The 25,246-nt window shown below is 41.8% G+C and overlaps 1 protein-coding gene across 1 annotated transcript; it reads left to right on the top strand.

The window, feature by feature from the left end:
• The first annotated feature begins 228 nt into the window (after nt 1-228).
• Nucleotides 229-23,982, top strand: SLC36A3 (solute carrier family 36 member 3). The gene is made up of 10 exons (XM_019965269.2): nt 229-734; nt 2,683-2,773; nt 5,903-5,991; nt 8,526-8,621; nt 13,028-13,112; nt 14,031-14,249; nt 16,169-16,267; nt 16,602-16,768; nt 20,903-21,072; nt 22,306-23,982. The coding sequence occupies exons 1-10, from the start codon at nt 595-597 to the stop codon at nt 22,572-22,574; spliced, it is 1,425 nt and encodes a 474-aa protein (XP_019820828.1). The 5' UTR covers nt 229-594; the 3' UTR covers nt 22,575-23,982.
• Nucleotides 23,983-25,246: the final 1,264 nt, after the last annotated feature.

Below are 25,246 nucleotides of genomic sequence, written 5' to 3'. Positions count from 1 at the left end.
TTTGTATCACTATGTTGTACACCTAAAACTAATGTAATATTGCAAATCAACTATACATCAATTTAAACACAAAGCCGCTCCATCCCCACATTGGGAAGGTGATGGGACCCTCTGTAGAGCCACACCTGCATCCTGCAATCAAGCAGCACCTTGTTGGCTGGGCAGCCTCCATTGTGAGGTAGCTCTGATTTCCCCCTTACCAAAGAGAGACAAGTTCTGAGCCTGGCCCCACATCCAGGCACCAGGACCTCCAGTCCAATGGTGTCTTCTTCCTCCCAGCCACACGGTTCACTTTGCCCTAAAGCACTGAGGGCTGAACTGGAAGCAGCTGAAAGTCCAGGCAGGTCCTGTGTGGCCGGGCAGTCGAAAGGGGCACTGAGGACCATCCTGAGATGAGACTCTCTTAAGTCCCCAAAGCCAGGCGAGGCCTGTCGTCAACATCAGCTTCCCCCTGTCACCAGCGCCAGGACCAGCTCAGGAATTGGGAGCCAGCTTCTCAGGCCTGCAGCCTTGGTTTCTCTGGAGAAAAACCCATGGGAGACTGGTTCAAGGCTGTTACAGGCCTTAACCCTCAGCCGTCACCACCCACCCACCATGTTGAAGATCTCATTGCTTGCAAGGGACAACACCAGCAAGCCCAAGTCCTTGGATGACGGGTCCAAGTCACTCTCGGAGAGTAGTAGTAGTATCACTTCAGAGAGGATCCATCCTGCAGAGGAAGCCAATGGATTGTCGTAAGTGGCCACACTGCCCTTCCCCATCTGAGGTCAGGCACTGCTGCCTTCACGGCGCTGGGCCGCATTTAACCCCACTGAACAGGACACGCATGGACTAAAGATGAAACCTTTAGACTCTGAAAAGTTATACCCACGTCAAACTTTTTCACAGGTTTTGCAAAAAACAGGTAGTCATCCCCTACATGAACTTGTTGATTCCAGGAACAATTTTCTATATCAGGCTGACGGCTCTTTCTTCAGCAGTTTCTACCCCAGGCTGGCTGCTTTCCACTCCTTCAACAACTGCTAGTATTCATATTCTCTCTCCCTTCTTCTCTCTCTCCCCACCGCCCCCTCCCTTCCTCATACAAACCCATCCGGAAAATAAAAGTTCACCTCCTAGCCCTATGTCCCTACTTTTACTGCCCTAAACTCAGACACATGGTTCTTTTCCTTAAGGCTTTATTGCCAATTAAACTATTATTTAGTAATCAGATCAGATAATATCCATGGCATGAAGAGATTGTAAATGACAATACCCAGTGTTGGATAAGGATGTCAGGAAATGCCCACTTTCATGTTATTTTGGAAAGAATTAAACTGGTAGCTTTCTAGATGGCAATGCTGTGATGTATGTCAAGTCCTAACACATATTTATATAAAACATACAAGTATTTGACGTATGCTTTTTTTTAAGTACACACACACACAACTGGCCTTAGTGGTTGCTTCTGGCTAAGAGAATTGGGAGACTGAGAGGCAGATAGAAGAGACGTTTATGTTCAGTATATAAGGTTTTTTTGGTTCTTCTTTTGTTTGTTTTACCTTTTAAACTTCATACTGTGTTACTTAGGGTTTTTTAAGTAACTATAAATAAAAGTCCTTTGATCAATAATACCATTCCAGGAATTTTTCCTAATGAAATAACACAGGTATGCATGATAATTTTATTGAAGCCAGATCTTGACTTCAGATCTGGCTGTGACATTATTGATAGTTCAGACACAATGAGTGATTATTTAAATAAAGTATGATGACATAAGGGTTTGGAGGGGCCTTCCAGGTGGCGCTAGTGGTAAAGAATACACCTGCCAATACAGGAGACCCAAGAGACGCAGGTTCAATCCTTGGGTCAGGAAGATCCCCTGGAGTAGGGAATGGCAACCCACTCCAGTATTCTTGCCTGGAAAATTACATGGACAGAGGAGCCTGGCAGGTTACAGTTTTTCAGAAGCCCAGAGTTATCCAGGCTTCCCAGGTGACTCAAGTGGTAAAGAATCTGCCTGTTAGTGCAAGAGACACCAGAGATGTTGAGTTCAATTCCTGGGTCAGGAAGATCCCTTGAAGGAGGAAATACCCACTCAGTATTCTTGCCTGGGAAATTCCATAGAGGAGCCTGACAGGCTACAGTCCAGGGGGTTTCGCAAAGAGTAAAACACAACTGAGCACAGCACAGCAGTAGCAGCAGCAGGGAGTTATCCAGGATGATAGCAATGGTTATTAACTTTTTATTTAGAGCCTAGTGTGTGGTAGGCTTCCCTGGTGGCTCATATGGTAAAGAATCCACCTGCAATGCGGGAGACTTGGGTTCAGTCCCTGGGTTGGGAAGATCCCCTGGAGAAGGGAATGGCAGCCACTCCAGTATTCTTGCCTGGGAAATCCCATGGACAGAGGAGCCTGGCGGGCTGCAGTCCACGGAGTCACAAAGAGTCGAACACAACTGAGCAGCTAAGCAGAGCACAGCACAGTGTGTGGTACATATTTGTTGAGTCACCTGAACTAGCACCAGCTCTGGATCAGAGGTTGCAGAACAGATCCTGGGAACAGAGTAAAATGGAGAGTCCATTTCATCTGATTTTGTCCATCTTCCCACCAGAGGGTGCTGGAGAGACGAAAGAAGCCAGAGCGCTGGGTCACATTTTCTTCCACTAACATACCCTTTTGTTGCCCTGTGCTCCCCCTACAGGATGATGCAAACCTTGATTCACTTACTGAAATGCAACATTGGCACAGGGCTCCTGGGACTTCCTCTGGCCATGAAAAATGCCGGCTTGTTGGTAAGATGGACCTGTGGAATGGGAACCACGTCTCCCCATTTCAGGGAAAGGGTTGGCAGGCTCCTACAGCCTTAGCATTGTTTATCAATTGGCAATTTGGGAGCACTCTTTGCAATGGGAAATGAACCTATTGGCATCAATCCTCTGGAGCCAACCTGGAGCTAAATGGAACGTGCCTGGAGGGGACAGGCCATATTTCCCCCAATCTTATTGAAATATAATTGACAACCACCTCTATATTAATTTAAGGTATACTGCATATCCTGGAGGAGGGCATGGCAAGCCACTACAGTATTCTTGCCTGGGAAATCCCATGGACAGAGGAGCCTGGCTGGCTCTATGGTTGTCCACAGGATCACACAGAGTCTGACACAACCAAAGTGACTTACCACACGTACTGCGTATACTGTAAAATGATTACCATCATAAGTTTCGTTAATGTCTATCTCCTCATATGATTATAGAAATAGGTATTGTTTTTCCTTGTGATGAGAACTTTTAGGATCTCCTCTCTTTGCACCTTTCAAATATACCACATAACAGTGTTTACTGCAGTTGTCATGTTGTACATTAAGTCCCCAGTACCTATTTATCTCATATTTGGAAGTTTGTTACTTTTGACCACCTTCATCCAGTTCCCCCTCCCCACCACTGTTCTTAAGGACTCACCATAACTCACATACTAATTCAGAATCTACTTTGCCACAGTTCTCCCAACTTCCTAGGATTATATCCTTGCCATTTCGTTCATTGATATCAGTAGCCTGGCACCTCCAGGCATGTCAGTGTGTAACTCCTGTTTCCATCCATTTGACTGTGAGAAGGTAATTTTGGAAGATGAGGGTGAACAAGGCTCCACCAATCCCATGCCACCTCCTGTGCCCTCCCTCCTCCATCCTCTATCTTATGCTGTTCCCATCTCCCTTATTTCTGTCTTTTGAAATCCCCCTCCTCTGTAAAATTTTAAAAATGCTGATTCTTTGTTTCCCTTTCTGAAGTCCTCTGAAATCCCCTTCCTCTGTCTCCTATTAAAATTCCTTCATCTTGTGTTTTTCTAGAACTTATAGCTATATAACCTGGAATTCTTACAGCACTTACAAAGATGGAACGTGCTCATTTTTTTACATTCCCAGCTTCCTCACTTACCTGAAATCTCTGAGGGCAGGAACTCTCTGATTCATCTTTACACCCTCCTTTACACAGTACCTGCTTGTAGATACTGGCACGCTGAAGGTTCCAGTTTGTTCTACAGAGTTGAATAGATAGATGATTTCAATTTAGTTGAAGCAAATTTCTCCTTCTCTCCAAGCCTGTAAATGGCCCTCGTGTCTAAAAAAGTCACATTGAGACCCTGGCTTCTGACATGACTTCCAATCTGTATCAGTTCCAACAGAGATGGGACCTTTCCCCCTTTAGAATTCTCAGGGTTCTAGAACTTTTGAAGAACATTATTAGCACATGGCCTTCAGCCAGGCTCTCTTTGCCGGTGCAGTCTTTGCATTTTAAGACAACTCCTTTATCCTTTGATTTTTGCTTCCTAAGAGTTATTAGGTGATTTATTTATCCTCCAAGTCCCATCAGAACCTCTAATCATGATTCATTTGAGAAATATATATTGAGCATCTGTTATTCTTAAGCTCTGGCAATATAGATGTATGCAAGACCAAAAAACAGTCTTCTGCTATATGGAGGCTACATTCCGGTGAACTCTAGCGGTGCTCTTCATCTCTCATTTGTTTCCTCATGATGCTGTTAGTATAGGTCACATCTATAAAGTCACAGGTGTCCAACACAAAGAGGGTGAGAGAGTCCCTCTTTGCTCTCTGCCCTGTGGTCACACTTGGGGGATAAGGATTAATAATGAGGCCTGCTTGGACTCCCCTGGTGCTCCAGTGGTTAAGACTCTATGCTTCTACACTGTAGGGGGCACAGGTTTGATCCCTGGTCAGGGAACTAAGATCCCACACGCAGCATGGCCAAAATGTAATAATAATGAGCCCTACTTTTTAATCTTGTGTGTCTGGGCCACCAGGGAAGCCCTACTTTATAATTTCATCACATATTTAAAAAATGGAGACCATGTGAGGAGAAGACTTGTTCATTAGCTTGATTCTAGTAATCATTTCTGTGTGTATAGCTATACATATATATCAAATCATGTTGTTCACTTTAAGTACATACAATTTTTAGTTAAAAAAAAAATAAAACGGAAGGACTTCCCTGGTGGTCCATTGGCTAAGACTCTGCACTCCCAAGGCAGGGGCCCAGGTTCAGTCCTGTTTGGGAAACCAGATCCCACGTGCAGCAGCTGAGAGTTTGTATGCCACAACTAGGACCTGGAGCAGCCAAAGAAATAAATAAATATAAATACTTTAAAAATATGCAAGAGACACAGGTTCGATCCCTGGGTCAGGAAGATCTCCTGGAGAAGGAAATGGCAACCCACTCTAGTGTTCTTGCCTGGAGAATCCCATGGACAGAGGACCCTGGCAAGCTACAGTTCATGAGGTTGCACAGAGCTCAACACAACTGAGTGACTAATATACCCTAAGACATTTACAATGTCTAACGCCACTCTTGGTTGTCACAAATTGGGATAGAGAGAGGGGGAATGCTTCTGAAATCCAGTAAGTAGAGGCCAGAGATGTTGCTAAATAACCCACAATGTACAGGACAGCGCCCTGCAACAGAAACATCAGCTGGCCCAAAATGTCAATAGTGCCTCTTTTGATAACCCCGTACTAGAAGAAGAAAACTAATCCTTTAGAAGAACGTTGGTCTTCAAGCATCTTGGAGGAGGTAAGGGCTGGGATATGAAAAGGAATGAGGGTTCTCAAGTGGAACTAAAGGCAGATGAGGAAAGGCATGGGCTGTCTGGGAGGTAATGAGCTCTTTGTTATCAGAAGTATTCTAGCACAGGTTGGACAGCCACTTTGCAGTGATGCTAAGAAAAGCATTCAAGCCAGAGCATCTAGGGGTACAAGGACATTCAGGCAGGGGCTATCATCCTAGGGTTCTCATCCAAAAATCTCTATTATAAGAGGGACCCCAGCACCTAAGCAGGGAGAGGGCCAGGTGTGGGAGCATCCATTTGTAATTCACTGTGCCCACCTCTCCATTCCCCTCCAGGTCGGTCCTTTCAGCCTGCTGGCCATCGGGATCCTCACCGTGCATTGCATGGTCATCCTGTTGAATTGTGCTCATCACCTAAGTCAGAGGTGAGAGTTCTGCTTCTCTGTCTCTATCATCTCTCTCACCAAATGGCACCAGGTTCCAACTGAGGGTGTGCTAAGTTTCCCGGGATCACTGACCCAATTCCCAATTAGCTGGCCACTTCTCCAGGCCACCACCCTGCTGCTCTGAGGCAGTGAAGGGAGTGATTAAAATCCTACTGGAAACTCCAAGTTCCAGGCACAGCTCTGCTGCTGACTAGTTGGAGCACTTTGCCAAGCTCCTATGAGCCCAAGTATCCATTCCTAGAAAGATCAGAAGTAATAAGAAATGCAAATTTGCTCTATACACACCTATGTGTATTCAAGATACTTCCTCTTAATCTCTCCACCTCTTATCTCCTGGTCCTCCCCCAGCTCCAATACACACACCTTGGAAGGGAAATTTATTCCAAGTAAGTCCTTTTGGGGACAATTTAGTAATAGTGAAAAAAAAAACATAGTTAGCAATGAGATGAATAATTCACAGTGATTTCAATCTCTAATAAAGCATATATACAACACAGTGTTTGTATAGTTAAAACTTTTAATGTAAAACAAAATTCCAGAAAAAAAGGCAAATGCAGTGGAAGGCAAACAATGCTGAGAATTTCGTGTATATATAAACTAGCAACTCACAGTAATTAGCAATTCCTTACAGCCACAGCCTGGAGATTTTCTCTCCACAGGACTCAGCTACTCTCAAGGCAGGCAAATCTAAATATGTCCTCCTCATTGTGCAGAAAGGCCTTGTGAGTCAAAGCAGAGTTGTTAAATGAAGCTCCTCATAAAGTCAAATCATCATAACCCAAATTGGTGCATTTGGAGTATGTATCAGTCACACCTAACTTGTGTAGTACTTTCCAGCTCATGAAACACTGTTAAGAGCATTTACGCATTTAGCAATTAAATTTATTGCACACTTACATTGTTCCAGGTACATAGCAAGAGTTTTGCAAGCCTTCTTTTATTTATTCCTTACAGTAAAATTTTATGGTAGGCACCATTATTCCCATTTTACACATGAGTAAACTGAGGCTTGGGAGAGTTAAATGCCTTGCTGAATGTCACACAGCCAGGAAGTGGCAGAGCTGGTATTCCAAGACCTGTCTGACTCTACCCCTTAACCTATCTGCAAATCTTTTTCTTCCCTCAAGCCTGCTGGGACCATTTTACCACCATACAGCCTTTTAATATATGTCATTTATTATAGCCTTTCCCTGACTTTTGTTTTTGTTGATTTGTTTTTTTCTTTTCTTTTTCTAATATAGGGTTACAGACTCATAGTAGTTTTTAGATATATTATGGAGGACTTCTACAGTTTTTTTGGCTTTTTGTTTTTAGCCAACGTTTAAAAACCTGGAGATTTCACATTAAAAAAAAAATCTACACCTTCTTGCCAGTTAGACATTCTGCTACCTCTGTGACTTTATTCCTGCATCATTCAGCTAGAGCCACATCCTGATCAACCCCTTTTGGAACAGGACATGTACCAGAGCCTTGAACTCTGTCTCCACGATTCCCTGTTTTGTCTTACACCCAGTCATTCTCACCACAATACTGATAGCTTTCTGGTCCCCATTGCTTTTGAATTTGCAATCTTCAGACTAATATACTTGCCAGTCCTATGCAATGTAACCTCATCTGTATTTCAAATGCCAGACACATTGAATAATAATAAAAACAGAAGCATCGTGCCATGTTCCCAGTGCATCACCATATCCATCTCTCACTGTCTTCTCCCCAAAACCCAGACTGTATGTGAAGAAAAAAAACTGAAGCCCCAAAGTATAAAAAGACTTGCTCAAGGTCTCCTGGCCATCTGAGAGGGACATGTTGATACTTAAACTCTGGTTTCCTGACAAGTCCGGGTCTCTTTCTCTCTCCAAGTTACTCCCCTCAGTCATGCAATTAACTCCAGGGACGCAGGCAACTTGCTTCCACTTGCTTTGTCAGCAGCGCTCCAGAGGGCCTCCGCCTCCCTTTGGAAAGGCTGCCTGGAGAAGGAGGGATGGGGGAAGAGGGATGGGCTAGAACTGGGGTGTCACATCTGACAGGGGTGCTGGGCAGGAGGCTAAAAATCACCTTTGCATGGAATCTGGTCCAGGGAAAGCATCTTAAATGTTCCAGCACCCTCAGAAGTGAAGAAGGGAATGTCAGTTCAGAAAAGGTAGACCCACTCTCTTGGCCACACTTACACCTCATTGCCCTCTCTCCCCTCCCCCTGACTAGGTCTGCACACCTCACAGCTCCCACGTCCTCACTGTCCTTGTTTGCTGACCTAATCAATTCCAAGCTACTGTCCACCTACATAATAATACTATCCACTTAAAAATTAGTGTTAATAAAGACGACTACAAAAAATAAGAGGCAGAATTCTAAAACTTTTAAAAGTGTACCATTATAAAATAACTCAATGATACCATTGCTGGAAAATTACCAAAATGTTCCATATTAATACATGAACATATAGTAATTACTCCCTTTGGGAATAAATTGTACTTAAAAAAAATTAAGGTATGCATTGTTTGTCCGTTCTTTAGGCTGCAGAAGACTTTTGTGAACTATGGAGAAGCCATGATGTACAGTCTCGAAACCTGCCCAAATGCCTGGCTGAGGACACACTCAGTGTGGGGAAGGTAGTAGTCCTAGACATCACAAATGAATGAATGAATGCGAGTCGCTCAGTCGTTTGACTCTTTGCAAACCCATAGACTGTACAATCCATGGAATTCTCCAGGCCAGAATACTAGAGTGGGTAAACTTTCCCTCCTCCAGGGGATCTTCCCAACCCAGGGATCGAACCCAGGTCTCTGGCATTGCAGGCGGATTCTTTACCAGCTGAGCCACAAGGGAAGCCCAGATATCACAGGAGTAATAGTAATAATAACAACAGCAGCGATAAAAATGCTCACCTGTTCTTCCTTTACTGCTAGTACATTGCATGGGCATGCTCAGTTGTGTCCAGCTTCTTTTTGACCCCATGGACTGTAGCCCACCAGGCTCCTCTGTCTATGGGATTTCCCCAGCAAGAATACTGGAATGTGTTGCCATTCCCTTCTCCAGGGGATCTTCCCAACCCAGGGATTAAACCTATGTCTCTTTCATCTCCTGCATTGTCAGATGGAGTCTTTACCACCACACCACCTGAGTAACAAAAGTTTTAAGTGAACATGTTTTTATTGAAAACTATTGACCAATATAGAGAATCTCCTCTGATAGCTCCATCCCCTATCCTACTCTTCATTCAAGAAGTAATCTCTGGGACTTCCCCGGAGGTTCAGTGGTTAGGACTCTGAGCTCTCACTGCCAAGGGCCCAGGTTCAATCCCTGGTCAGGGAAGTAAGATCCCATAAGCTGTGCAGTGTGGCCAAAAATAAATAAATAAAATGAAGTCACTGATATATAGTTAATAAATATTCCTCTAGACTTTCTCTCTGCATGAACAGGATATATGTGTGTAAGTGGAAATATATATTTTGTATTTTCTTGTATATTAATTGGAGTATTTATTGGAAATTTGTTCTTTCATCTAACATTATGTCTCTAATTTCTTTCCACATTGGGACATACAAATTAACTTCATTGTTTTGTAAGTCTCACAATGTTCCCCATCCATATAGATGGATCCTGTGGTTTTATTTAATCCTCCTCCTAATAGTGAACATTACAATTTAGCTTGTTCACTGATTGGATAAAAACTCTATGGTATAAAAAATGCTTTCCTGTATCTGATCACCTCTGATCATTTCAGTGACCTTGTGAGGTAGGTGGTGCATCTTTATTGGGAAGAAATACAGTGACCAAGGCTCACAGAGATAGAATAACATGTCTAGGATCAAAGACACAGATAGTGGAGAAGCAGAGTTTCAAGCAAGCACCTAACATGTTAGCCTTTCCCAACAGAGCCCTCAAGGAGCTGTCAGTCCCTCATCTGCCAAGATCCCTCCTGCAACTCCTCTCTCGAGAATGTCAGGAATCACTCTGATTGTCAGACGAGAGAGGCACGGGGCAGTAATAACAGAGATCTCACAACTGTCCATCCTTTCTCACCAAGTTATCAGCTTCTGATGACACCCTGAATAAAACCTTCAGGCAAGAAGGCTCCTTGAAGATCAGTATATCTATATCTATTCAAATGGAAGAAAATTAAGACCAGATAGAGTCATAAGTTTGGTTTAAGTTACCCAGGAATCTAATGGCAGAGCACAGACTGAAATCTAGAACATTCAGCTTTCACCCACTACACTACGCCATTTCTCTGGGGCAATGAGAAAGAATGCCAGTAACTGAGAAAGAATTAGGAAACTGTTTTATTTAAATCAATAATTTGTCATCTTTAGTGTGCTAAGAGATACCTGGGGAGTTTGATTAAAAATTATCTATTCCATGTAAGCAACTATCCTCATTGTGAAAGATCATTGGAAAATGATAAAGAAAGAATACACAGGCATCACCTGACCCCTTCTAGTCATCTCATGTTTGGACACTGGACAACCAGACACAGTGTGTCTTATAATAGGATTCAACAGGGAGTACAGAGAGCCACCTCTGAAATACCCTTGCCCGAAACAGAAAGGAAGAACCTCAATCTTATCAAACCACTAGATCTAATATCAGCTTATAGGAAATACAGGGGATAGAAGAACAAGGTAAATGACATTATGAATTCATCCACTGAATCTAGAAAGTTAAACATACTACAAGGAAATTTTCTGGCATCTTCAACACCAATCAAAAAAATTAAAATTCCAAGAGAAAAAAATAAACAAGGCAAGGGGAATATAGCAGATTAAAAAACTTGAGACATAATAACACAATGCAACATAGAGACTTGTTTAGAAACCAACTCTGAAATGTTTTTGAAAAAAACTGGAAAAATTTGACTATGGTGGAATATTAAATGATATAAGAAATTATTGTGGGACTTCACTGGTGGTCCAGTAGCTTAGGCTCCACGCTCCCCATTCAGAGGATCCAGGTTCCATCCCTGGTCAGTTCGATCCCTAGATCAGATGTGGGATCTAGTTCCCACATGCCACGACTAAGATCGAAGATCCCTTATGCTGCAGCTAAGACCAGGTGCAGCCAAATAAATGAGTAAATATTTTTAAAAAGAAAGAAATTATTGTTAATTTTGTAAGGGGTGATTAAGGGCATGATGGTTATATTTTATTTAAATTCTTGACCATTAGAACTGCGTACTGAATTATTTACAGGTGGAATACTTCAAATACTTTAATTTGCTATATTCCCCTCACCTTGCTTATTTTTTTCCCTTAACTTCAAATACTCCAACAGAAGAAGCTTGTGTGCAGTGGGGGTGAAGGAATAGATGGAAGAAGATTGCCTAAAAGTTAATTGTTGAGGCTGGGATGAGCTCATGAGGAGTCATTGAATGATTATCATTGCTTTCTTGTATGCTTAAAAATCTTCATTATAAAGAGAAAAAAAAAAATCTCCCTTCTGAAGTCTCACATGACACTGCCAAGCTTCTGACTCAATAGGCTGATATGAGAGCCAGGAATCACCAACCTCAGATGATTCTGATGCATTGGTTACTACAACCCAGTCTTGAAAAACATGGATCTAAACATTAGCACCTAAGTAGAGGAACATATTTTTCTTCTTTTGAAAAAAATGAATGGTGGGATAGAGAGGTTGGTGGGAGGGAGGCTTAAGAGGGAGGAGATATGTGTATACTTACAGTTGATTTATGATGTTACACATCGGAAACCAACACAGCATTGTTGAGCAATTATCCTCCAATTAAAAAGTTTTTTAAATGTAGAACTCTCAAAATGTTCTCACAAAAAAGTAAATAAATACATCTCCAAATTCAGGACAATTTAAGAATCCAGAAGAATAATGACAATAGCAGAATATAATAAATAAAGAATAGTTAATGTGAATTTATTGTGATAAAAAAGAGGAAGAGAATGCATTTTTCTTAGTTGCTAGCTAATCAACTTAGATAAAATGACAGAACACCTTGCAACCAACCAATGAAATAACTGATTCAGCAAAGATTATCAATGAATGTTAAAACCTTTGGCTTGAGGAAGACAGGCTCTTCATGCCGTCTCATTGTTTTACCTACAGGTTGCAAAGCAGGAAATGTGTACTTATAATGGAGAGGCCTAGAATTCACATCACAGTAGAACCACAGGACATCCTATGCCTCCCAATATGATGAAATATAAGTACAAAGTGTCACCTGTGTGGTAGGCTTGCTTTTCTGAATCACGAGGAAACAGTCATGTAAGTCCACACGGTGGGACATTCTACGAGACAGATGGCCTAGACTCTTCCCAAAAAGCCAATGTCACGGGAAACAAAAAGGGTAGATATGTATAGGGCTGCTCTACCTGAAAAGAAAGACTAGAGAAACATAGGCAAATGCAACATATGAAATGTAATTAGATCCTGAATCAAAGAAAGTTTAAAAACAGCTATAAAAGATACTTTGGAGAGAAATATTTGGGAATTCCCTGGCAGTCTGGTGGTTAGGATTCAGAGCTTTCACTCCTGAGGACCCAGGTTCAGTCCCTAGTCAGGGAACTAAGATCCCACAAGCCCAGCAGCACAGCAAAAAAAAAAAAGAAGTAAAAATAAATAATAATAAAGTAAAACATAGACTATATATTTGAGGATATTGAAGTTGGATATCATAGTACTAAAGAAGGTATTACAGTCTTTGTTGACATGTTATAACATATGCAGTTAATTTTAAAGTAGTTCTGAAAAATGCACACACACACACGTGTGTGTGTGTGTATGTGTGTATGGATGAACACATTCTTCCATCTATACATAATGCAGTTAGACCTAAAAGTTAAGAATTAGTATTTCTAGTGAAAGGATATATGATGCTAATTATACTTGTCTTTCAACTTCTACTGTGGACTTGAAATTTAAACTTGAAAGTTAAAAAATGGGGAAATAGTAAAAATAATAACAAAAGAAATAATTGTCTCAAAAATAAAAATAAATGCATTAAAAATAATTCATTTCTCCTCTGTCTGCCTCTTCTTTTCTTTCTCAGGTACACTGTCAGCTTCTTATTAATCACCACCCAACTGGGCTTCTGCAGTGTTTATTTTATGTTTATGGCAGACAATTTACAACAGGTAAAGAGGTCTCTTCTGGGCAGAGTTGGGGAAAGCAGACCTCTTGCTGCTAGGGTCGCATTAGCAAAAGTAAAGCTTTTGGATCATGGTAGGAGAGGCTTTATTTCTACTCCCTAATCAGGCTTTGGTTGGGAGTTCTTTCTGTCCTGGAAATCACTCTTTAAACAGATCATAGGGAAGCCAAAGCAACATCTGAGGAATGCAGCCAGGATGGCTTACAGTCATGTCCAATTAGAAATAATTGAGAATTTTTAGCCTGAAATTGTTGATGAGATTTTCTTTAGGTATCTCAAGGTTGTCATGTAGAAGATAACTAAAGCAAACAAGTTGCAATCTTGCCCTCATTGCATTCCTAACAGGCATTACAAGTCAATCATAGCATTCTTTCTTGGCTTCATGAAACAGAAGTAGTATACTTGTTTTTGTGCATTCAAATAGTCAAAACTATGACAAGCGTTATGGATAGAATATTCAAGCAGACAGATTTTGCTCAAATTCTAGCTTTCTAACTTTTAGGACTATCTAAAGTTGAAGAAGGTACTCCTGTGTAATCATTTCCTGTTCTCTGGATATATGAAAGAGAACTATTTGGTACATAAGAAGAGGTTGGGCTAGATGACAGAATGATGCTTCAGCCTTGAGATTTGATGATTCTAAAGGTTTCCGGTTGTCACAATCATGGGTACTACAATTTAGGATTACCAAATGTAACAAATAAAAGTATAGGAAACCCAATTAAGTTTCAATTTCAGATAAGCAGCAATTTGTTTTTACTACAAGTGTATCTTTGTATAATATTTGGGACATACTTTTACTAAAAAGTTATCTGTTAATTATCTGAAATTGAAACTTACTCTGGGTTTCCTTTGTTAATGTAGCAACTGTAATTATACTGCCTTTCATTGTGCTTCACATCAGATGGTGGAAGAAGTCCACGTGACCTCCAAAACCTGCGAACCCAGGAAGATCCTGGTGCTGACCCCCAACGTGGACATTCGGTTCTACATGCTGACGATCCTTCCCTTCCTGATCCTGCTGGTGTTTATCCAGAACCTCAGGGTGCTGTCCATCTTCTCCACGCTGGCCAACATCACCACCCTGGGCAGCATGGCTCTGATCTTTCAGTATATCATGCAGGTCTGTGCCCAAAACCACTGCAGAAGGGTCAAGGTCCAGGGCTTCTGAGACACTGTCATTATGGGCAGATGAGAGCGAGAAAGGTGACCTCCTGCTCAAGTGATGTCTGTGAACTCTTTTGCCCCACAGGCTATAAAAGCTACTCACCATCATCATCATTGTCGTCATCACATTAGATAGCAATGGGTCTTTTAACAAATAGTTATTTATACCTTCTGTGATCCACTCCAGTACTATTGCCTGGAAAATCCCATGGACAGAGGAGCCTGGTAGGTTGCAGTCCATGGGGTCGAAAAGAGTTGAACATGACTGAGTGACTTCACTTTCACTTTCTGTGATCCAAGCAATGTACAGGGGACAGGGGATTCAGTGATAAGTAAAACTGACAAGCTGTCTGCTCTCATGGAGGCTACAATCACTTGGGGAGATAAACCTCAGCCAAGTAACCAACGAAAATTGTAATAGTGATAGGTTGACAAGAGATATATGGATGATAAAGGAATTCAATTTACTTTGTGCCAATTTCTTTATGTTGATTAACTCACTAAATCTTCACAATGATGTTGTTATGGAAGTAGTGCTACTTTATCCCCAGTTCACAGACAAGGAAACTGATAAACAGTTTTTCCCCTAAATGCAGTCATTTTGCCTCATGCTTTGCTATCATTATAGGCCCTGAAATTCCCTATTACAGTTTCATTTCTTTGAAAGTCTCTGGGGTTGTATTAGTTCTCTGCTGCTGCTGTGACAAATGATCACAAATCTAGTAACTTAACACAGAATTATCTCAGAACTCTTGGGGTCTCACTGGGCAGGGCTGCATTTCTTTCTGGAAGCTTGTGGGGAGAATCTGTTTCTTTGCCCTTTCCAGCTTCTAGAAGCTGCCCTCAGGCCTTGGCTCATGGCCCACTTCCCTCTTCAAAGCCAGCAGTGTCAGGCCGTGTCTTTCTCATGCTTCCATCTCTCTGGTTCTCTCTCCTGATTCCCTCTTCCACTTTAAAAGACCCTTGTGATTACACCAAACCCACCCAGATAATCCAGGGTAATCTCCTACTAAATTTAGTTGATTAGCTACCTTAATTCAGTCTAGAAACTTAATTCTCCCATGCCAAGTAATGTAACATACTCAAGGTTCCAGGGATTATGATGTGGACATTATTCTGCCCACAGGAATCTTATTAAAATAATCATTCCTTCTAGATCAGTGGTAGCTGCTTTGCCAATACTTCACAGCTCTGAGAGAAGTGATGGGAAAGAGGTATTAGAGAACTGGAAAACACAAGACCTGAATTCATATCTGGACTGTACCACTGACTAGTAGAGTGGCCTTGGGCAATTCCTTCTCCTCCCTGGGTTCCTTTTTCCATGTAAAGATGTGGTAAATCAAAATTAAACATATATAATGTATTCCTTGGAAAGGAATAAAATTCTGATCCATGTTACAACATGGATGAACCTTGAGGACACTATGCTTAGTGAAATAAGTCAACCACAAAAAGAGAAGTATTATATAAGTTCACTTATATGAGGTACCTAGAACAATCAAATTTATAGAGACAGAAAGTCAAATAGGCATTTCCAGGGGGGCTGGGTAACAGGGAGTTATTATTTACTGGGTGCACAGCTTCAGCTGGGAATGATGATAATGTTCTGGAGATGAAATTGGTGATGATTGTACAACAATGTGAATGTTCTTAATGCCACTGAATTGTACACTCAAGATGTTTAAAATGGTAAATCGTATGCTATGTGTAAAAGAAGTAACTTTTTTAAAAGTTGAGAAGGCTGACTCAGCTTTAGATGTCTAATGGGTGCTTCTAATACTGTCCCTGCTGACGTCAGGCAAGCCTACCTCTCTACCAGATTTGGGGTGACTTATATGCCTTGGAAAAAACCAATGCCCTTCTTCTTCCTTTTAGGAGATTCCAGATCCCAGGAACCTACCCTTGATGGCAAGCTGGAAGACCTTCTTATTGTTCTTCGGTACAGCCATCTTCACATTTGAAGGCGTCGGCATGGTAAGATGGGTGTGGAGTTTGAGAGTCCTCAGTTCTCTCTATGGAAGCCAGTCTTTGTTCCAGGTATCTAAATAGTAGTACTTATGAAAAGTGCAGAATATGATCTCGTGGAAGAAGGGAAAGTCAGTCCGCATTTGCAGGATGCCGCCTGCTCTGCACACCACACCAAGCCTTGAAGATGAGGCCCTCTTGGCTATAGAAAATGTGGGAGGAGATGAAAGGGCATGTGGACCCTTCCTGACTCTGGGCCACCTGGAGAAGGAGGTCCAACCTTGAGAGGAAACCTGCTTTCTCTCCTTCTACCTTTTCTTTCTTAACCTCCTTTCACCTCCAGGTTCTACCTCTCAAAAACCAGATGAAGCATCCACAGCAGTTTTCCTTTGTTCTGTACTGGGGGATGTCCCTTGTCATCGTCCTCTACATCTGCCTGGGGACACTGGGCTACATGAAGTTTGGGTCGAACACCCAGGCCAGCATCACCCTCAACTTGCCCAATTGCTGGTATGTCCCTGCCCATCTGGGACTCGGGGGAAGAGGAGGGGAGTCACAGAGTCTGAGCCTTAGCAGCAAAATGGGGCATCCTTGATTCATTATCAACAACAAAATATTGACTGCTAGTATCTGTGTTATAATAACAAGTACATTTAATAATCCAGGCATTGTGTATCATCTCATTTAATTCTCTCAACAGCCCTATGGGTTAGCATTATTATCAACTCCATTGAATTAGATGAGGAAGTTGATATGTGAAAAGGCTGTAAGTAACTTTCCCATTTCGTGTTGTTCATGAAAAGTTGAAACTGAATTCTGTCTGACTCTGTGGTTCAAAGGCTTTCAAACAGCAATGATCTGGGAGAGCTTAGGGAACAGAAACAGCAACAACAAAAAGTATAACTCTGAAGTAGTGCCTGAGGGTCCTGCGTATGGACAGCTACTCAGGTCCCCAGTTCCAGAAATGGGCCTAGACTGCCATCGCTGTGCCCCACCTGGAACTTTGACTCAAGTCCTTGCATTAATCATTCATTCATTTACTCATTCATTCATTCATCCAGGAAACATCTGGGGCACTGCCATATAGCGTTCATCGAGTATTAGCCATTGCCCTTATTCTGGCAGTAGTACGTGCAGAATGACTAAGCTGCCAGTAGAACCAAGAGCACAGATTCTACATCTGAGCAATGGGATTTGACCCTGGTTCTCATGTGACCTTGGACAAGCTACCTAGTCTTGCAGACCTCATTTCCATCCTCAGTAAAATAAGGATAATACTCTTGCCTATTTGTATCAGTCATGATTGGTTATGCTCTGGTAATAAACAAAATAAGCCACTCCAGAATCTCAGTGGCTGAACACACACAAATGTTTAATTGTATGCTCATGCTTCATGTCCATTATGGGATGGCTGGGGCTCAGCTCTGCACCATCCCAACTTCCAAGACCCAGACTGATCAGCCAGCCACTCCCTGAAACTTGATTGGTTGCCATGGCAAAAAGCACATTGAATCACATCCTTCATCATGAAGGCCCTAAAATTTCTCTAGGAAGTAACCTGTCTCTTCTGTTCACACTTCGTCAATCAAAGCAAGTGACCATGCCTCACTGCAGAGGACACGGAAGTGAAATTCTGCCACTTGTCTGGAAGACTCAGAGGTATTTGCTGAGCAGCTGAGCAGCACAAATGACTGCCACACTGTCTCTTAGGGAGTGACTGTGAGGGCAAATTGGCTACAAATACATAAAACGCTTAGAAAAGTGTCTGGTATGCAGTAAGTGCTCACTGAGTATTAGCTATTATCATTGTTAGTCTCCCCCACAGCCTTGGTCTTTTGGAAGTCAGTAGAATGCGGGAGGCGGTGGGGAGTGGGGGGGGGGTCGGAGGGGAGGGAGGGTGGGGGACGTCGGGGAGGAGGGTGTTCACTTCCCATGAAGCCACAGCTATAACATGAGAAAAATATCACCAGTCCTACCCATTTCACTGTGTTGTGGTAATGACCGGATGAGATAATTAATGTGGAATTTCCTTGAAATTGTGACTTATTTTATACCAGTAAGATATCAACTTAATATGCTGTTCTTATTCTGGGGAATTCGGGTTGCCACTACCTTGGGCAGGGCACTTTCCTTCTGGTATATCAGCTGGAAAAAAAATGGGCATCAGGTGCCATAAGGACCTCACACATTCTCTGAGCCTGGCTGATGATGAAATACTCCAGAAGAGCTTAAAGAAGGAATAAGCAAAAGACCAAGAAGAAATGGGTGTGAACAAATAGTTCACAGGCAAATTAAAACAAAAATGACAATTTATATATTTGAAAAATTGCTCTGTCTCACTCCTAATAATAGAAATGTCAGTTTTACAAAACACAATGGCACAAACCAGCATGTGTTCACACACTGTGTTTTTCCAAGGATGGAGCACTCCACTGTACTTGGACAACAAATGAGCAGTATGTCAAGAGCTATCAAAATTGTATTTTTTATTTCTTTTTATTGAGGTATAGTTGATGTACAATGTTACATAGGTTTCCAGTGTATAACACAGTGAGTCAATTTTTATTAATAAATGGTATGTTCCATTTATAGTTATTATATAATATTGGCTATATTCCCTGTGTTGTACCATATATTCTGCAGCTCACTTATTTTATACACAGTAGTTTGTACCTGTTAGTTCCCTACAACTATCTCTCCCTTCCCTCCACCCCTCTCCTCACTGGTAACCACTAGTTGGTTCTCTCTATCTGTGAATGTGCTTCTTTTTTGTTATATTCACTAGTTATTTTTTTTTATTCCACATATAAGTGATGCTATACAGTATTTGTCTTTGTCTAACTTACGTCACTTTAGCGTAATACCCTCCAAGTCCATCCACACCGTTGCAAATGGCAAAATTTCATTCTTCTTTATGGCTGAGTAGCATTCCATTATGGGCTTCCCTGGTAGCTCAGCTGGTAAAGAATCCACCTGCAATGCAGGAGGCCCTGGATGGATTCCTGGGTCAGAAGATCCCCTGGAGAACATATAGGATACCCACTCCAGTATTTTTGGGCTTCCCTGGTGCCTCAGATCCACCTGCAGTGCAAGAGACCTGGATTCAATCCTTGGTTTGGGAAGATCCACTGTAGGAGAGCATGGCAACCCACTCCAGTATTCTTGTCTGGAGAATCCCATGTACAGAGGTGCCTGACAGGCTGCAGTCCATGGGGTCACAAAGAGTCAGACACGACTGAGCAGCTAAGCACAGCACAGCATTCCATTATATACATAAACCATGTCTTCTTTATCTTTTCATCTGGTGCTTCCATATCTTGGCAATTGTAAATAATGCTGTGATGAACATAGGGGTTTCCCTTGTGGCTCAGCTGGTAAAGAATCTTCCAGCAATGCAAGAGACCTGGGTTTGATCCCTGGTTTGGGAAGGGAAAGGCTACCCACTCCAGTATTCTGGCCCGTATAGTCCATGGGGTTGCAGAGAGTTGGACACAACTGAGCAACTTTCACACAAACATGGGAGTGCATGTATCTTTTTGAATCAGAGTTTTAATTTTTTTCAGTTACATACCCAGGAGTGGAATTACTGAGTCATATGGTAGTTCTGTTTTTAGTTTTTTGAGGAACCGGTATACTGTTTTCCACAGTAGCCGCACCAATTTACAACAGTGTGTGAGGGTTCCCTTTAATGAGAGTTATCAAAATGTGAAATCACATATACTTTTACTCAGCATTTTTACATCTGGGGTTGTATACTATATGTGCATAGGTATATGTACAAGCATATTCTTTGCTGCATGTTTACTGACAGAAGACTAGGAATAATCTAAATGTCTATTAATTGGGGAGCAGTTAAAGATTATAAAAATAGATAACTAGCAAGAACTTGCTTTATCGCACAGAGAATGCAATTCAGTACTCTGTAATGGCCTATATGGGAAAAGAATCTTAAAAAAAGAGGGGATGTGTGTGTGTGTGTGTGTATATATATATATATATATACACACACCTGATCCACTTTGCTATATACCTGAAACTAAAACAACATTGTAAATCAACTACACTCCAATAAAAATATCTTTAAAATTAAACAAATCATAGTATATCCATGCAATTGGAATATCAGCAGCTATTAAATAGAAGAGCCAGATCTATGTGTACTGATGGGGAACAATATCTAAGAAATATTTAATGAACAAAAATCAGTGGTACGTAAAGGGTGCTTCCAGATGTGTACCTACAGTCTGTACAAATTTGTGTCTACAGTATTTCTGGAGGGCCTTCAAGAAAAGTTAGAGGAGTTGCTTGTGGAAGGAGGCACTGGAGACTGGAAATCAAAGGTGGGAGGGAATATAATCTTTGTACTGTGAACTTTACTCTATGCAGATATACCTTTAAAAAAAAAACAAACAGAAGGAAAAAGAAGGCACAGATTCCTGAGCTACAAGCCTATTAAATGAGAATCTCCAAGAATGTGCACTTTTAATAAACTTCCCAAGTGGCTCTAATGACGTCAGGCTGAGTCAGTGGAAGTTAGGTAGTGATATAACTTAACAATCCCAGCTTCCAAGCAGTGAGCAAATCCTGCATGGCCCTGCCCTGGAGCCACATCAAATTTCATGTGCTGTCCCTCTCTCTCTACAGGTTGTACCAGTCAGTCAAGCTGATGTACTCCATCGGCATCTTCTTCACCTATGCCCTCCAGTTCCATGTCCCAGCTGAGATCATCATCCCCGTCATCATCTCCCAGGTGTCAGAGAGCTGGGCGCTGTTTGCAGACCTGTCTGTCCGCACAGCCTTGGTCTGTCTGACCTGTGAGTAGGACGAAAGGGCTCTCTTTGCCCAGTGCTGTGGCTCGCAGCCACACTGACAGCTACCCCACTATCGCTGGCTCGGCCACCAGCCAAGCAACATGTTTTACCTCCCTGAGCCTCAAGTTTCCGGCTGAAAAATGGGTTAACAGAACTGTCACAGAGTAAATGTTACAGTAATCTCTACTATCTACACATAGAATACATTGGCTGGTTTGTGGGAGAAAGAAGTGTCATTTATTCATTCCTATATGCCTCCTATATGTCAGGCACAACACTGAGATTATGCAATACTCAGGACAGCCTAACTATGTAATATTACCAGCTGAAGGAACTGTGACCCAGGAAATGAAGTAACATGCTCACATCATGTAGCTGCCAAGTGACACAGTTGAGATTTGATGCAGGTTGTGTGGCGCCAAAGCCTGTGTTTTCCACTGTGCCGTATTCCTTCCTATCAAAAATTAATGTGAAGTCCTCTTAAGGCGGTGTTTAACTATAGGAAGAACCTCAAAGGGCTGCTTTGTTAAATTCTTGGAAGTCATTTTCACCTCCCTTCCCCCATCCCTCCCTTTCTTCCTTCTATTCATTCATTTCCTAGTTCATTTGATATCAGGTGCCATTGTAGATGTTTGGGAAACATTGTGAATAGGGCTGGGAAATGCTTTCTCTAAGAAAATTTAAAATGGTGGCCTGTGAGGAATGAAGGAAAGAACTAGGGAGGTTTTGCCTGGAGAAACAAAGGCTTGGGTAAACTCTGTATCTGTATCTCAAACAATTGTAGGATTGTTGTGCAAGAGAGAGAGTAAATTTCATCTTAAAGTCTCCAGGACTCTGTTACAGTTGAGGGAATCCCGTCTCATTGGATTCTCGTCTCAGCTCTATGTGACCTTGGGCATGACCCATTCCCTCTAGAGTTCTAGACTTCCCCAACTCTGCAATGAGAAGATCATTACGGATGGGTGATAGAGAATCCTTATCAATAAATATTATATGCAGAAAAACTCAATAGATAAAGCATGAAAGGAGAGCATGTAAATTGGTGTTAAAACAAATGTGGAAGTCCAGAGCCACAGTGCTTGATCTGCTGCTCAAGTTCACAATGAGCTGCTTTCCCACCTCTCCAGATGGTGTCTCAGGCGTCTGGGAATTATAAGGCTCCAAACAAATGGTTTGTTTCTGGGCTCCCTTCCTGAAGGAACATTCCATGATTCTAAGCCTCTTCTCCCCCCACAGGTGTCTCAGCCATCCTCATCCCCCGCCTGGACCTGGTCATCTCCCTGGTGGGCTCCGTGAGCAGCAGTGCCCTAGCCCTCATCATCCCTCCCTTCCTGGAGCTCATCACCTTTTACCCTGAAGACATGAACTGTATCACCATTGTGAAGGACATCATGATCAGCATTCTGGGCCTTTTGGGGTGTGTATTTGGAACATACCAAGCCCTCTATGAGTTGACCCAACCCATCAACCATTCTGTAGCCAACTCCACAGGTGTCTATGCATAATTATCTATTTTTATTCTGATAGTTCTCCCATATTCCCATTCCCAGTTTGACTTCTGTTGTGGATGTTATATACATTCATCAAACCCCAGCATCTCTATATTAATTAGTGGCTTCTTTATCTTTCCAAGAGAAATGTAGATGATACTAGTCAGTACTGGTACCTCTCAGGCTATGTCTTTTCTGGTTTGTGGATTTCTCTGGAGGCCTTTTGTACCTGTGAACCAAAACCACATTCAACCACTCATATTATCTGCCTCATTTAATGGGGAAAAGGATGCCATTTGCCCATGTCCTTGAAACAGACCAAGCACAAATATAAATGCAAAAGCAGTTATTCTCTCTATTCTGCCCTTGAAGTATCAGGTTTAGAAAAGTATGTTGGGTGAAGATGAGTTTCTATGGTTTCAGATATGGTTCTAAGTGAAGAGTCACAGAACAAAAATAGAACTTAGTAGTAATTTTGTCTAGCCATTGGCTCTGCCACTGATTTCCTGTGGGATCTTGAGCAAGTTTCTCCCCCTCTCCATCTCATTTTCACATTCTTTGAAATGAAGGATTGGACTGATTGGCTATTAAGGGCTCTTCCAGCTCTGACATTCTGAAAGAGAAAAAAAAAAAAGAAAAGAAATGGGTTTATCCTTTAAGCACATGTGTGAAAATTGAAGGGCTTTCCATCAGCAAGTTACCCTATTGCCCTGGAGATATGGGATCCCAGAAGTAATTTAAGGGATAAAAACATTTCTTAGCAATCTTTCATTACAAATGACTTTCCTACTTAGAAGGATATCAGCTCTTTCTCTCCCTCTTCCTCTATCTCTCTGCACCCCTCTCCCTCCCGCCCCCATCCTACCTTCTCAGATACCTTAAGACCACTTAGAGCTGATTTAGGCTAAAGAGACTGAGCAGTTTGTGTGACGGAAAGGATTTCATCATGTGCAAGGACTACTGACCTTTTAAAAATAATACTTACTTTTGGTAAGGGTTTGGAAAAACAGACAATCTTGTATTCTGAAGATGGCAGAACACATTTTTATGACTTTTCTGGAGGGAAGTTTTACAGTATATATCTTAAAATGCATAGCCCTCTGACCCACTAATTTCACTTCCAGGGCTTTATCTTAAGAATCTTTTATGTCTTCAAAAATGTATGCATTAAAAAAATTTTTATATTTATTTTATTATTTTATTTTTAATTGCACTGAGTCTTTGTTGTTGTACACGGGCTTTCTCTAGTTGTGGTGTGCAGGCTTCTCATCGTAGTGGCTTCTCTCGTTGCAGAGCACAGGCTCTGAAGACACGTGGGCTCCTGTAGTTGTGGCATGCAGACTCAGCTGCAGCTCACGTTTTCCAGAGTTCAGGCTCAGTATTTGTGGCACATGGCTTTAGTTGCCCCATGGCATGTGGAATCTTCCTGAACCAGGGATTGAACCCATATCCCCTGCATTAGCAGGCTTACTCTTAACCACTGGACCACCAGGGAAGTCCCTGGATGCATTGTTTATAACAGTAAAGAGTTGGAAACAAATATCCAACATTAGGTTAAACTATGATTCATCCAAAATAAAATGCTGTGATGCCCCCCAAACATTGCAAAATACAGCATTAAAATGCATATGATATATTTGTGATTTATTAGTTTTTAAAAGCTGGTTTAAAACACTATGTGAACCAAAACTAGGCAAAGACATTGCAAGAAGATAAAGCTACAGAACAAAATTCTTCATGAACATAGATGTAAAAATGCTAAACAAAATTTTAGCAAATCAAATTCAGCAATATATTAAAAGAATAATACATCATGACCAAGTGGGGTTTATCCCAGGAATAGAGGGTTGGTTTATTATTTGAAAATTTGTGACTGGGAACAATTAGAAACTGCACTTACAAAAGCACCAAAAACATGCAATAGTCTGGGTTAATTCCGATGAAAGATATGAAACACATGTACACTAAAATCTATAAAATACTTCTAAAAGAAATTAAGACCATTCAGTCCCATTACTTCATGGCAAATAGATGGGAAAAAAGTGGAAACAGTGACAGACTATTTTCTTGGGCTCCAAAATCATTGCAGATGGTGACTGCAGCCACAAAATTAAAAGACGCTTGCTCCTTGGAAGAAAAGCCTAGACAGCATATTCAAAAGCAGAGATGTCACTTTGCCAACAAAAATACATATAGTCAAAGCTATGGTTTTTCCAGTAGTCATGTGTGGATGTGAGAGTTGGACCATAAAGAAGGCTGAGTGCTGAAGAATTGATGCTTTCAAACTGTGGTGCTGGAGAAGACTCTTGAAGGGTCCCTTGGACTGCAAGGAGATCCAACCAGTCAATCCTAAAGGAAATCAGTCCTGAATATTTGTTGGAAGGACTGATGCTGAGGCTGAAGCTCCAGTACTTCAGCCACCTGACAAGAAGAGCTGACTCCTTGCAAAAGACCCCTATGCTGGGAAAGATTGAGGGCAAGAGGGCAACAGAGGATGAGATGGTTGGATGGCACCATTGACTCAATGCAGATGAGTTTGAGCAAACTCAGGGAGATGATGAAGGACAGGGCATCTTGGCATGCTCCATGGGGTCTCAAAGAGTCAGACATGACTTAGTGACTGAACAGCAAAAAAATGGAGAGATACACCTCATTCATAGCTCAGAAGACACGTTACAGTTAAGATG

Source organism: Bos indicus, chromosome 7 (genome assembly GCF_029378745.1).
Source record: "Bos indicus isolate NIAB-ARS_2022 breed Sahiwal x Tharparkar chromosome 7, NIAB-ARS_B.indTharparkar_mat_pri_1.0, whole genome shotgun sequence".
NCBI classification, from domain to species: domain Eukaryota; kingdom Metazoa; phylum Chordata; class Mammalia; order Artiodactyla; family Bovidae; genus Bos; species Bos indicus.
This window is presented reverse-complemented; position numbering and strand designations above follow the sequence as displayed.

Bases quoted from the DNA above. Each gene is read 5' to 3' on its own strand.
- SLC36A3 (XM_019965269.2), top strand. From the start codon at position 595: ATGTTGAAGATCTCATTGCTTGCAAGGGACAACACCAGCAAGCCCAAG. The intron at 16,769-20,902 runs GTATGTCCCTGC...CTCTCTCTACAG, and splicing joins CTCAACTTGCCCAATTGCTG to GTTGTACCAGTCAGTCAAGC. The intron at 21,073-22,305 runs GTGAGTAGGACG...CTCCCCCCACAG, and splicing joins AGCCTTGGTCTGTCTGACCT to GTGTCTCAGCCATCCTCATC.